The sequence below is a fragment of the Lissotriton vulgaris genome, chromosome 12, assembly GCF_964263255.1.
Source record: "Lissotriton vulgaris chromosome 12, aLisVul1.2, whole genome shotgun sequence".
Lineage (NCBI taxonomy): Eukaryota > Metazoa > Chordata > Amphibia > Caudata > Salamandridae > Lissotriton > Lissotriton vulgaris.
This window is the reverse complement of record NC_141700.1, coordinates 594,904,701-594,920,111: the sequence shown is the minus strand read 5'-3', so window position 1 is coordinate 594,920,111 and position 15,411 is coordinate 594,904,701. Positions and strand designations below refer to the sequence as shown.

Below are 15,411 nucleotides of genomic sequence, written 5' to 3'. Positions count from 1 at the left end.
TCTTCACAATCCCACTGTGTGGAACTAACTGGCGGTTCCCGAAGGGGATGTTTGCTCCCAAGGATCCTTTGCAGACAAGGGGACTTCATCCCCCAACTAGTAGTGTGCAAGGAGGTGTGTTTACAGAGTGGTAGAGAAAGGGGATGGTCCATGAAGACCTCTCAGCAATCATGCAGAGTTGGACTTACTGAAGATAATAGGAGGGGTAGTTTAATCTTAACGGTAGCGTTTTCGTTTTTTTAAGTATAAAGGCAGGGGGACCCCATCGCCCGGGGCCAGGCATTGTTAGAATGGCAAAGGGGGTTGCACAGCCCCCCTCCCAGGGCCGGTTACTGTCCTGGGGACCCAATCCCTGGATCCTGCCTTAATCTTTTTATTTGTTTTATTGTAAAACAAGGAATAGGGTTGATTTTGGCCCTGGGGATGACATTCCCTGGGACCTGGCCACACTACTGGGTGCCCAGAGCACCCAGTCACTCATGTTATGGACAATGGGGGAGCCTGAAGGCCTGTGGTCCCTACTGGCTTCCCACATCCTGTGGGAGCCTGCATTGCTTGTGGACAGAGAGAGCTGCAAACATGCAGCTCCCTCTGTCTAAAAGCATCACACCTCTGCTTTCAACAAGTGAGAGCATTTTTAATGCTCTTGCTTGTTGAAAGAGGAGCAGAGTTTGCAATGGCTTGGTCGGAGCGGTGCTTCCCCCAAGCTATAGCAAACTGCAATGTCCCGGGTGGGTACCTTTGGACACTCACGGAGCCAGCCGTGGGGTATGGTGGTCCCCAAGCAATGTTGGCTCAAAGAGGGGTGCTGCATGACCCTTCTCTGTTACAGCGAACTTGAGCATTGCCTTTTAAAAATGCATTTGCAATGGATTATATGAGAGTAATGTTTATTAAAAGAGCTGCTTGATCCTGAGCGTTGAAAACTGATAAAAGATAAGAAATTGAGTGATGGATGTTATTTAAAAACAGTGTTTTGCACTTAAGTCCTATTTTGCTGTTGATGACTCTAGCATTTTAAAAAGCTCAGAACAACAAACCCTCCATTTTGCATATGATTAAGACCCTGTGGGGGTCAAAAGACGCGTAATTTTCTGATGGAATACACACACACGCACACATATATATATATATATCTCAAGGAAATCTATTTACCATCATAAAACGATTTTACTAGCTTCTATGACCCATGCTCAACATTTGATAAGACAATGTTCAGAACAATAGGTAGTCCAGTTTTATATTTTTCATCTATTTAATACTAAAACTAGGAAAGGTTTTCCTCAACATTCTTAGGCTCTCCATCATTCACTCAATTAATGCTTATAGTCTTTTATTAGATTTTGCATAAAATGAAAATAAAATGCCACAATTTAAATGTTCAAACTTACCCCTGCACCCTGGTCTATCCAATAGCTTATCCACCAATTGCTGAAGGCATAGATGCCACTCAGAAGCATGGAAAATAGGGTAACTAAGACTGTCACTGTGTATCCTATAAAATAAATATATGTGTTAGTAGCAAATTGGAACTTTTATGCCTGAGCTAGCAGCCCATTGTTTTAAAATATTTGTATACATTCCTTTTATTTTGCTACCAATAGATAGAGATTCATAATGATGACTAGGCTGAAGTAAGATTTAAAGAGAAACACTGCACAATAATAAACAATAATCATAATTATAATAATTTTAATACAATCAAAATAGTGACATCAATCTTGGCGTTTAACTACATTTCAGATGAAAAATAAATGTTTACTTTTGTTCAAACAAACCATTTAAAGTAAATATGTCTACTTGCCAGAGCAGCCCTATATTATCTTTGTCCAATCCAAGGACAATGACTGTTTCAGTGGGGAAAGATGTATGTGGGAAAAGCTGGAGAATCAACCCACTTCATACATGGTATGAAAAGAAAGTTGAAAGTTGAGAAAATCTATTTGGATATTGTCAGCACACAATTTGATAACCCCCCTCCTTTGCTACCTGCCAAATCCCCTCAACCAGTATTTAACATCACACACAGTGGACTATACCCTCTGTGACCAGGACAAAGTGCTTTATACTCCCTCATACAACCTGGACACACCATGTTTGATGCAATTGAGAAACTTATAATTGCTTCCCTATTTGAAGCTACAGTTCCACCTGACTGGAAGCACGCAATGGTGACCCCTCTAATAAAAAAGTCCAATGCCGACCCCGATTTACCCTATCTCCTTGTTGCCGGCCTTTTCAAAAGTTTTGGAGAAACACATCCACTCCCAGCTCTCTAAAGTTGTCGAAACCAACAACATCCTCCATCCATCACAATTTGGTTTCAGAGCAGGTTTTTCCACGGAAACAACACTTTTGGGGGTTACAAAAAGGCTACGCCACCATCTGGATGCAGGAGATACAGTTGCCCTTATTGTACTAGAGCTGAGCGCAACATTTGATATGGTATCTCAAACCATACTAATCAACACGCTGAGATCCTTAGGTATTTGCGGCTCTGCCCTACAATGGCTCGTCTCTTTCCTGGCTAACCGTACTTTCCAAATCTTCTCCACAATAGCCATTTCCAACATCCATCCCTCCCCCTATGGGGTGCCTCAGGGCTCCATCCTTAGCCCACTACTCTTTAACTTATATATAAAACCCTTAGCTGAAATTGCCGAAGACGTTGGGCTGACCCTGTTCTCCTATGCAGACGATTCCCAAATCATCTTCTCTCTTTTCATGGAAAGTATGGACAGACCATCACCTCTTCTCCTAGGCCTAAGGAAAATTGCATTGTGGATGAATACTAATCATATAAAACTAAACGGGGAGAAAACTGAGGTTGTGATCCTTGGCAAAAACAAAGATCTCTGGGGCCCACTTCAATGGCCCTGTGAGATGGGATCACTTACCAGTCCCTCCAGTCAAATCCGCAATTTAGGAGTAACCATCGATGACTCACTTACTATTCCCCATCAAGCAGTCAAGGTAATCGCCACCTGTTTTACAATTTTGAAGTGGCTCAAAAAGATCATATGGATATTACCTGATTCCACCCAGAGAACTGTAGTCCAAACTCTTATCACCTCAAGACTGGACTACGGAAATGTTCTCTATCTTGGATCCAACAAGGCAGTGACTTACAGGCTGAAGATGGTGCAAAACTCTGCTGCAAGATTACTTAGTAGGGTTCCAAGAGCTACCTTCATCTCTAACCTTCTACGGGACTTGCATTGGCTCAGGTTTGAGAACCGCATCAAGTTCAAAGCCCTGAGGTTTATGTTCAAAATCAAAATAGGCACAGCTCCTCAGTACTTACAATCTCTAGCTAGCCCCTATTTGCCTACCCACTGTCTTCGCTCCTCCACTCAAGGGAATTTCTCTGTACCTAGAATCAAACTATCTTGGATGGGAGGGAGATCATTCACCTACCTTGGTCCCTCACTATGGAACTCTCTGCCTTTAGCCCTCCGTAATGAAACAGTTTACGCAATTTTTTGCAAATCTTTGAAAACCTGGCTTTTTAACCAGTAATCTCATAAAGCTGCTATACACCCTTTGGCCTGCTGTGGCTCAGGGAAACCCTTTTTTGGGTAGCTGCCATGCCTTACACATTTAACAAATAAATACAAATAAATAAATATGTAGTTGGATACCCCTCAACATGTTAGTGATAAGGCAAGTACTAGTTGTTAAAAGAATAAACTTATTTTGACACTAAACAAAGCTGATATACAAACTGTGCAGGGCATTTAAGAGACCTACTAGTCTAGTCCTGATAATCATTCATTTTCTAACATGTCTCCTGAGAATTTGCATTGACTGGAAAGCATACCACACATGTACATCTATGTCTAACCTAGCTCCACTCCTCAGTGAAAGAGACCAGTAAGACAGATGTGATTTGTACTCTATTTTAGTGAAGTCCATACACTGTTGAGCCTCTTGTAGTAGTCCAACCAAACCTGTGCAGTTGTAGGAAGACACTAAACATTGTCTTCTGCATGGTACATGTCCTGGATTGAAGTTAACATTTCTGAAGTTTGCATAAGTCCCTTGTCATCTTAAATCTGTACATGCTTTACAGTGGTTGCCCATACATTTTGCCCCACAAATGTGGAGCCAACTAGATATTTATATGACAGAATGGGATTTGCAGCTATTCCTACTTGCAAGGTCTAGCAAAACCGGACTACAATACAGCATCAAAGGCCTCCCCTTTTAGATAAAACAAGGTGATTACCTTGGGCACACTAGTACACATAAGATGTAACTTCCAGGATGCTGTGATGGAAAACAGAGGTTTATGACATTCTGTGATGTTCCCTTAAAACATTTTTTTTTTATGTTTGCAGTTTGGTTAAACATTTTCTGTTCATCCACGAAGCCACCATGTTTTACGTTTTTGGGAACCTTATTCTTTGATACCAGTGAAAGATAATAACATTTTGTGGTCTCATAATTCAAAGTATAACCATAGATTAAGTCACAGTGTCTTTGTCAATGTAACTCTCTCTTCATAAAACATACTTATAAATAATATGCCTCCCTAATTCTAGTTCCTTCATGCGAGTCCAAGTTGAATTTGAAGTGTCTCTGATATAGATATGAAACCTCTCATTCTGAAATTAGGTTGCTAGTTATTTGTTAGAAATGGAGGTATGTAGTTGACAAGGATTTGCACCTTTGTCTAAGTAGGGACCCTTCCTTTTAGTCAGGATAGGAAGTTACACTCCTAAAATAACACCAGCTCACCCCCTTGGTAGCTTTTCACGAACAGTCAGGCTTATCTTAGAGGAAGTGTTTAAAGCACTTGCACATAACCACCTGTAATACAGAGAAAGAACCACAAAAGGACACCACACCATATATCTAAAACAAGACCAAAAACAATAAAAATCCACCATACAGTACTCATAAATCTTTCTTAATCAAAAATAGTCTTGAAATAGAGTTCCTTGAAGTCTGGGGCTATCATTGCGTCATGAACAACAAATCCAAACAGTTCTGGCTGAACGCGGTGTCAGGAAGACTCGCAAAACAGTACCTTTAGAAATGCAGGGTGTTAGCAACCTCTCGATGATCTGGAAGAGCCGGCGCCTGCAGGCCTCGGTTCTGGAGGTCAGTGCAGGAGCCTTTGGGTCCTTGAAGTCACACGTGTTGCAGATCGAACTCCTCGCGGTTGAAGTCGGGAGCACTGGCATCAGGACTGTGGTGCAAAGTGCAGTGGTGCGGCGTGCAGTGCCTTCAGGTCGGGGTGCAGGCAGCGGCTCGCTGACAATCATCCAGCGGTGAGACCTGGGCTGCAGTGCAAAGTGATGTGGTGCTGGTAGCGGTTCTAGCAGGTCATGGTGCAGCCAGTGTTGTCGTCGTTGCTGAAGCACTGTCTTTGGTTGATGAACTGGAGTCATTGATGAAGGCATTATTAGGCCAAGGCTGCGGTGCGGAATGAGGACTGTGCTTTGAGTAATGGATGAGCGGTGCTGTTGAACCACTGTGCAAGCAGCCACATCAATGTCAGTGTGGAGCAATGCTGTTGGTGATACTAGGGCGGCGGCGTGAAGCAAGGCAGTGTGGAGTGCGGTGCCTACAGTTTGTTGTGCAAGCAGCAGCTCGGTGGTGGCATCAGGTGGCGTCATCGGTGAGACCAAAGTGTAGTGGTGCCCTCTTCAGTACCCTCAGGACACGGAGTTTGGCAGCAGCATCGTTGATGGCGTTGGGTTGCTTTTTCTTCTGTTGTAGCACAAAACCCACAGTCACCAGTGTTGGTTACAGATGAATTTGAAGTCTTTGCTGTTCCTGAGACTTCTTGAACAGGGAGCAAGCTCTTCCTCAAGACCTAGGAGAAACTCACATAAAGGAAGTTGCAGAATGTTAAGTGCAGTCCTTTCACTACCTAAGACAGAAGCAGCCACTGCAGGACAACACAGCAAAGCACGCAGCAAAGTGGTAGTCCCTCACAGCTTCTCCCGCTCTTCTTCTTGGCAGTGTTCTTGGTTCAGAAAGAGTTCTAAAGTTCTACTCCAAATTCCTTTTTCCTCTCAGGCAAAGAGTGGTTGTGATTGGTTCAAACCAGTTTGGTCCTCTCTGCTCCAGCTTCCTAGCAGGAGGAAGAGACAGTATTGCCCCAGGCAGATAGGGCTAATTCAGGTGCAAGGGAAATCTCACCCCACCACTCTAAATGTAGACCGGGCCTATTCATATGCTAGTGAAAAATCCTCCTACTACCCTGAATGCAGCCCAGGACTATTCAGCACAGCCCTGACTCTCTGAAGCAACAGCTTCTCCCCAGCCCCTGTCTCTCCAAAGCCAGACAGTCAATACACATCCTAGCAGAGGCACACAGAATGGCTAAGCTAGAAAATACCTACTTTCTAAAAGTGGTATTTTCAAACACAGAATATAAAAATCGTTTACTAAAAGAAGCATATTTAGCTTCTGAGTTCAGGCATACTAAACTTTATTTTCTTATTTGGTCCGAATTGGAAGTTATATTTATAAGATGTTACGAATTAACTCACATGCTTTCCTATGAGACAGATAGCCTTTCCATAGTGAAACACAAAATGCACTGTAACTTACTACCAGGACATGTCACACACACACCAGTACACGTCCAGCCTTTAAAATGCACAGCACCGGGGTGCCTTGGGCCTACCTTAGGGGTGACTAATATGTAAGAAAAGGGAGGATTAGGGCCTAGCAAGCAGGTGCAAACTACAAGCAGACTCTGCAGTAGCAGGTCTGAGTTACCTTTACAGAGCTACTCATGTGGGTGGCACAATCAGTGCTGCAGGTCCAATAGCAAAAAACACAAGATGATGGACGGAATGTTGCACAATGGCAAAACATTCCCACAGTCACAGATCTGGGTTTAATCCATCGTTATTTTGCTCACCAAGCCACCCCAGTTCAGACATGGCCATATGCAAATCAGTCTTGACCCTGTGCTTCATGGGAACAGTCCAGCCCGAACTGCCAAGCCATGTCTTCCCTGGACCGGAATCAAGCATCCTAGGACTGTTTTCTGGCTATCGTACGTCTTCAGCCAGGATAGCTTGACTCCAGTGGCGAAGTGAGCACGGGACCCACGTCTGGGCATATCCTTCCCACATAGGGTGAACAGCAAAACACACAAGATAATGGATGGAATGTTGCACAATGGCTAAAAATCCCCCCCCAGTCACAGATCTGGGTTTAATCCATCGTTATTTTGCTCAGCAAGCCACCCCAGTTCAGACATGGCCATATGCAAATCAGTCTTGACCCTGTGCCTCATGGGAACAGTCCAGCCCGAACTGCCAAACCTTGTCTTCCCTGGACCATAATGAAGCATCCTAGGACCGGTTTCTGGCTATCAGCTTCTTCAGCCAGGATAGCTTAACTCCAGTGGCGTAGTGAGCACGGGACCCACGTCTGGGCATACCCTTTCCACATAGGGTGAACAGCAAAACACACAAGATGATGGACGGAATGTTGGAATATGGCAAAACATTCCCCCCCAGTCACAGATCTGGGTTTAATCCATTGGTATTTTGCTCACCTAGCCACCCCAGTTCAGACATGGCCATATGCAAATCAGTCTTGACCCTGTTGTTTTTGCAGGTCCAATCGCAGCATTTGATTTATAGGCCCTGGTACACTTAGGTCACTTTACTAGGGGCTTACCAGCAAATCATATATGCCAATCCTGGAAACACCAATCCATAGTACAAATTTCAGAGAGAGCATATGCACATTAGCAATGAATAGCCGTGGTAAAGTGTCAAGAGTCCTCAAACCAACAGCAGGTCAGGAAAAAATAGAAGGACAAAGCAAAATGTTTGTGGAGAACCCTGCAAAAAGAGCCATTTCCAACACTATTAAATTACAACTCTTTGGGGGAGATTAGCATGTCGAGCGGACTTGCGTCCACTTGACACTGTCTTGTAAATGGGACCAACCGACCTCCGGTCCCTCCCACCTCAGTAGGATGCGACCGAACACTGTTTTGTCACTTTCTAACATTTCCCTGTGGGAGCATGCATTTCGGCTATAAATTGCCTGTAATACATACTCCCATAGGGAAATAAATTGTGCTGTTCATCCATGGCTCAAGGTGCCTGCCACAGGGTACAGGGATAAACAGAGGGGCACAATAGGCGCCCCTTCGGTCCCAAACGAGAGGCCGCACACACAAGGAGGCCCTGCTTGGGGCCCCTGAAATACGCTTTCTGACATGGTTTCTATGTCGTGCAGGCTGGCATGCAAACCATGCTGGAAACCGTGCAACGTAATCCCAAGGGCAGAAAGGCCTGCCCTTTCGAATCACGAGCTGGTTCAGACTGGCCAATGGGCTCCATGAGCCCGTTGGAAGACAGCCGGAATGACTAGTCGGTTTTAATTCCAACTCGGTGATACATAATTAGCCGGTTGAAATTAAAACCAAAGATGGGGGTCAGAAAGCCTCCGACCAAAGGTCAAATGTTGGAGGCTTCCCGACCTCCATCATAATAGGCCCCTAAATGTTTTGTCAATGTAGGACACCCATCTATGTCTCTAGTTTCATGCTGAGAGATAAAGTATATAATTACCCTTTTTTACATTACTGGAGCAGAAAATATCAATCGCTCATTCTTTGAAAACTTCTAGGAAAATCATCAACCAAGGTCCATGAACTCACTCATAATCACCTTCAACACCAAATATCCTCCCATTAATAAAGAAGTAACAAAAGCAAGATCACATTGTACCATCTTTCCATTCTTGAACCAGAGAAATTATTCCTACTTGTGAAACATTTCAGAGTGCCATTCAGGCCATTGTGTTATCACACCTGGTTGGAGGTAACACCCTAACCGACAGTCATGTAGACAACACCCTGTCTTCCCTGTAAGGTATACTGCATGCCCTTGATGGACCTCCACTGGCTGTCTCTGGAAGGCTTCATTATCTTCAAAATTGTATACATTATGTATGACTCTACCAGGAATGTAACCTTTGTCTGTCTGACAAACTAACTGCCTCCAGTGCATCCCAACAAATCTGTAGCTAGAACATGATTAATCTGGGAACAAAAAAATGTAAAATTGAGAAAAAAGGAAAATTACCTTTCCTGTCAATGCACTTGGGTTCTGATCTAAAACAACATCCCTTTAACCATTGGAATTACTCAATCCTCCTTCAATTCTAGAAAGAGCTAAAGACTCAATTTTTCAACAACCACCACATATTAACACCATTGAAAGTTCTACTTCCTAACTTCTTCAGGAGTGTCTTTCCTCCTTCCATTTCATTTTAAACAAATTTATAAATACCCACATACATACGGAAATTTACAGTAGACCCCACTTTCCAACAAAGACAGAATTTGTAATGATAAAATATTTTTACACTGAGATGATATGGTGTACATTTGCTGTCTTAATTTGTCCATATGGCTGGGTTTTAGGTATCCACTGAGCAAATTTTCGATACTTAGGTACAGGTTTGGAAACACTTTGCACCAGTTTTGCATTACTTTTTTTAAGGCAGACCTGATGCAAAGTATTGCACTATATTGTGTTAATTTGCATCAAGAAAATCGATGGATGGCGCATTGGTGTTCCAATCCATCCACCCATTGATATTAATGCAAATCCATATTGACAATGACTTGTGGTCATGAATGTGCGCTAAAAATCCTGTGCCTCCCTAGGGATGTTGTACAGAGGAGAAATAGTTTTATTTCTCCTAGTTTTTTCCTCTTCTCATGTGTGTTGCATTCTGCAGCACATATATGAGAGGAGATTGCCTTTCAGCATTGTTTTTGTGCTTGGAGGGACTCCTTCCTGCACAAAAAGTATGCTGATCATAAAGCAGATACCCTTGCACTAAGGTGCGAGGGTGTCTGTTTTGGCACATGGCAACATCAGGGAATAAGCAGAACTGTGCCAATTCTTTGTACACTATCCCATTCACGCAGCACAGCAATTGCACATATTAGACTACGTTGTGTGATTTATTTGTAAATCTTGTCCTTAAGAGTTTATCTACTATCTACTATTTGCAAAATACACTCTTGACATACATTACAAAATCTGTGAGCTCATGTTCTTTTACAAGAATAAATCATCGATGTAAAGTGGATATCAGTCACACCGCTGATTACTCAATGACAATGTTTATACTTCTCAATGTAGGGGTCCTTCCTAAGCCTCTTTCTCAGTTCTAATTTTGCTTAAATTTGCTAAGGAAATACTAAGTGGGGCTATCTCACGATGAGTGAAACACATTGTCCACAGTCTAATGCAGACAGTCAATATAAATGGTACTTTTAATCCATTCTGTGAGCACATGTATCCCGTAGAAAAATAAATGCATGGCCTATCCCATCTATTTCACCTAAAATATAAAATCTTGTTTGGGAAATGAAATCCATAATTATCATATAATACATACAAACATTTTACAATCATATTACACCACTACCAAAAAAGAGATTTAAAATCTAAGCCCTTTTTGCTAACACAAAAACAAAACCATTTCTAGAATCAAAAGATCTCTACAAATATAGTAAACATCCAAAATATAACTTCTTTAAAACTTAGCATTGGTCATGTTGTTTATTCACAATGTTATTGAAATCTAGGTTGACAACTATTAGGTATACGCCTTACAAACATCCCCAAAATATGTGTGTGAATAAATCAGATCACATTGGTCTGTTCAAAACATTCAAATGTAATTAGAAAAAAATATTCTTCAGCAAAAATGTGCTTTATGAAAAAAAAATAGCCCCCTACCTTGCTACAGCTATTATTAAATAGGTTATACCTGTAAATAAAACGTTTACTCTCATCAGAAATTATGTAACTACATTCTTTCCTTGACATTGCCATTTTGGAAAGAAGTACCTCAAAATGATCTATGAGGCTCTTCCACTGGGGTGCAACTGATAACTTATTCCTACCAAGCAGTCCAATGAGGATCAAAAGACATTCTTCACAGGTACATTGGTACCTTGTCAGATGGTGCCAATATTGAAGAATTCTTATTTATCTGTTATCACCAGCACTGTGTTCCACATAGTATAGTACTGCCCTTAAGGCAGTTTAGAATAAGAGCAGTATGCTTTCTGTGCATTAAAATCTAAGCTGTGTGGGCTCCTGTAAGATATGGGAATGGCCCGACCAGTGGTGGATTTCTTTTGCTTCCTCCATCATGCTTTAACCATTTTTTAGGAGCAAGGTTAATGCACCAACTCATTTAACTTTGCCTATGGAGTTCTCTACATCAATGATCTAAATACCACCCTGATTGTGAAAGGGCAGGTTATTCGTTCTGTCAAAAAAGTCAATGCCCACCTTGTTGTACGCTGGTGATGCTCAACTATTGTCTCATATGAGGAATGGTTTGAAAGAACTGGTAGATACTTTTGTTATATGCATAAAGAATTTGGACCTCAAGACAAATTTATTGAAAAACTTTGTTATGGCCCACAGTCCTAATAATCTGAAGATGCTATGTTTCTCCATTAAGGAAAAACCTGTTGATAAATGAAATCAATTCCCTTATTTATGTGTAACCGTTGACTCTCCCTCTACTTGGATTCCATGGCTCTAAATGAGAAAACAAAGGGCACAATTCACAAAGGTAAACCTAGACTAAAGTCTAAGTTTAGACCTGAATTCTAAGTTTAGCCCTAAAGTCTACCTTTACTGGTAGTAAAGTTAGACTTTGGTGTATGTTTAGAGCAAAAGTCTAACTTTGACCTAAAGTCTAACTTTACAATGAGTAAAGATAGACTTTTGGTTTAAGTATAGAACAAAAGTTTAGCTTGGACCAAAAGTCTAACTTAGACTAAAAGTCTAACTTTACTGCTAGTTAAGTTAGACTTTAAGTCTAAACGTATACTTTTGGTTTAAGTTTAACTTTATGAATCAGGCTCAAAGATTTTCAAAGTCAATTGGATTTTTTTTTCAACATAGCAACAATTATTGGTAATAAGACCATTTATCCTCTTTTGGAAATATACAATAGAAGAAATACGAACATACAATGGACGAAATGAAATGGAATGCCTCCTTCTATTTGAATATTCTATTGGGATATGATGCAGCTACTTGTGAAAAGAAAGATGTGAGAAGCTTTCAAGTGAAGGATAATTGCTTTTGCCAATCTATTCAAGGACTTTCATCGAGCAGTCCATATTACTATTTTTGCACACAAAGCTAGGGCTTGAATTTGTGAAGGATCAGCTTAAACTAGCTCCAGTGATGCCGAAGATCTTAATTTATTAACAACAAGGGGTGGTGAGGGACAGAGTCTCTGAATTAAACAGAATACTCTCACCCAGTCAAGAGATCAGGGCTAGATCCAACACCGTTTTTTAGCTCACTGCACCATCCCAGTTTCAGAACCTGGTTGTATGCAAATTAGTCTGTTCCTGTCCCAGTGCATGATGGGAACAGGGCAAACCAAACTACAAAAGCCAATTCTTACACTGGGAAGGAAACAAGCTACCGGGGACCGGTTTCTGGCATTTCAGCCTCTTCGGCCCGGCTTGCTTGAATCCTGATGGTGCAATGAGCAAGGGACTCACATCTGAGTATACCCTTCCACGCTTAGGGTGGACAAAAATATTAACAACAAGGGGTGGTGAGGGACAGAGTCTCTGAATTAAACAGAATACTCTCACCCAGTCAAGAGATCAGGGCTAGATCCAACACCGTTTTTTAGCTCACTGCACCATCCCAGTTTCAGAACCTGGTTGTATGCAAATTAGTCTGTTCCTGTCCCAGTGCATGATGGGAACAGGGCAAACCAAACTACAAAAGCCAATTCTTACACTGGGAAGGAAACAAGCTACCGGGGACCGGTTTCTGGCATTTCAGCCTCTTCGGCCCGGCTTGCTTGAATCCTGATGGTGCAATGAGCAAGGGACTCACATCTGAGTATACCCTTCCACGCTTAGGGTGGACAAAAATATTAACAACAAGGGGTGGTGAGGGACAGAGTCTCTGAATTAAACAGAATACTCTCACCCAGTCAAGAGATCAGGGCTAGATCCAACACCGTTTTTTAGCTCACTGCACCATCCCAGTTTCAGAACCTGGTTGTATGCAAATTAGTCTGTTCCTGTCCCAGTGCATGATGGGAACAGGGCAAACCAAACTACAAAAGCCAATTCTTACACTGGGAAGGAAACAAGCTACCGGGGACCGGTTTCTGGCATTTCAGCCTCTTCGGCCCGGCTTGCTTGAATCCTGATGGTGCAATGAGCAAGGGACTCACATCTGAGTATACCCTTCCACGCTTAGGGTGGACAAAAATATTAACAACAAGGGGTGGTGAGGGACAGAGTCTCTGAATTAAACAGAATACTCTCACCCAGTCAAGAGATCAGGGCTAGATCCAACACCGTTTTTTAGCTCACTGCACCATCCCAGTTTCAGAACCTGGTTGTATGCAAATTAGTCTGTTCCTGTCCCAGTGCATGATGGGAACAGGGCAAACCAAACTACAAAAGCCAATTCTTACACTGGGAAGGAAACAAGCTACCGGGGACCGGTTTCTGGCATTTCAGCCTCTTCGGCCCGGCTTGCTTGAATCCTGATGGTGCAATGAGCAAGGGACTCACATCTGAGTATACCCTTCCACGCTTAGGGTGGACAAAAATATTAACAACAAGGGGTGGTGAGGGACAGAGTCTCTGAATTAAACAGAATACTCTCACCAAGTCAAGAGATCAGGGCTAGATCCAACACCGTTTTTTAGCTCACTGCACCATCCCAGTTTCAGAACCTGGTTGTATGCAAATTAGTCTGTTCCTGTCCCAGTGCATGATGGGAACAGGGCAAACCAAACTACAAAAGCCAATTCTTACACTGGGAAGGAAACAAGCTACCGGGGACCGGTTTCTGGCATTTCAGCCTCTTCGGCCCGGCTTGCTTGAATCCTGATGGTGCAATGAGCAAGGGACTCACATCTGAGTATACCCTTCCACGCTTAGGGTGGACAAAAATATTAACAACAAGGGGTGGTGAGGGACAGAGTCTCTGAATTAAACAGAATACTCTCACCCAGTCAAGAGATCAGGGCTAGATCCAACACCGTTTTTTAGCTCACTGCACCATCCCAGTTTCAGAACCTGGTTGTATGCAAATTAGTCTGTTCCTGTCCCAGTGCATGATGGGAACAGGGCAAACCAAACTACAAAAGCCAATTCTTACACTGGGAAGGAAACAAGCTACCGGGGACCGGTTTCTGGCATTTCAGCCTCTTCGGCCCGGCTTGCTTGAATCCTGATGGTGCAATGAGCAAGGGACTCACATCTGAGTATACCCTTCCACGCTTAGGGTGGACAAAAATATTAACAACAAGGGGTGGTGAGGGACAGAGTCTCTGAATTAAACAGAATACTCTCACCCAGTCAAGAGATCAGGGCTAGATCCAACACCGTTTTTTAGCTCACTGCACCATCCCAGTTTCAGAACCTGGTTGTATGCAAATTAGTCTGTTCCTGTCCCAGTGCATGATGGGAACAGGGCAAACCAAACTACAAAAGCCAATTCTTACACTGGGAAGGAAACAAGCTACCGGGGACCGGTTTCTGGCATTTCAGCCTCTTCGGCCCGGTTTGCTTGAATCCTGATGGTGCAATGAGCAAGGGACTCACATCTGAGTATACCCTTCCACGCTTAGGGTGGACAAAAATATTAACAACAAGGGGTGGTGAGGGACAGAGTCTCTGAATTAAACAGAATACTCTCACCCAGTCAAGAGATCAGGGCTAGATCCAACACCGTTTTTTAGCTCACTGCACCATCCCAGTTTCAGAACCTGGTTGTATGCAAATTAGTCTGTTCCTGTCCCAGAGCATGATGGGAACAGGGCAAACCAAACTACAAAAGCCAATTCTTACACTGGGAAGGAAACAAGCTACCGGGGACCGGTTTCTGGCATTTCAGCCTCTTCGGCCCGGCTTGCTTGAATCCTGATGGTGCAATGAGCAAGGGACTCACATCTGAGTATACCCTTCCACGCTTAGGGTGGACAAAAATATTAACAACAAGGGGTGGTGAGGGACAGAGTCTCTGAATTAAACAGAATACTCTCACCCAGTCAAGAGATCAGGGCTAGATCCAACACCGTTTTTTAGCTCACTGCACCATCCCAGTTTCAGAACCTGGTTGTATGCAAATTAGTCTGTTCCTGTCCCAGTGCATGATGGGAACAGGGCAAACCAAACTACAAAAGCCAATTCTTACACTGGGAAGGAAACAAGCTACCGGGGACCGGTTTCTGGCATTTCAGCCTCTTCGGCCCGGCTTGCTTGAATCCTGATGGTGCAATGAGCAAGGGACTCACATCTGAGTATACCCTTCCACGCTTAGGGTGGACAAAAATATTAACAACAAGGGGTGGTGAGGGACAGAGTCTCTGAATTAAACAGAATACTCTCAC

The 15,411-nt window shown here is 42.9% G+C and overlaps 1 protein-coding gene across 1 annotated transcript in view; it reads right to left on the bottom strand.

The window, feature by feature from the left end:
* Positions 1 to 15,411, bottom strand: part of LOC147677799 (ATP-binding cassette sub-family C member 12-like) — a 2,578,840-nt gene that overhangs the window by 1,109,953 nt on the left and 1,453,476 nt on the right. Inside the window, exon 20 of the mRNA XM_086945588.1 lies at positions 1,392 to 1,495. Coding sequence (XP_086801714.1) covers positions 1,392 to 1,495 — 104 coding nt within the window. The remainder of the gene's footprint in view (positions 1 to 1,391; positions 1,496 to 15,411) is intronic.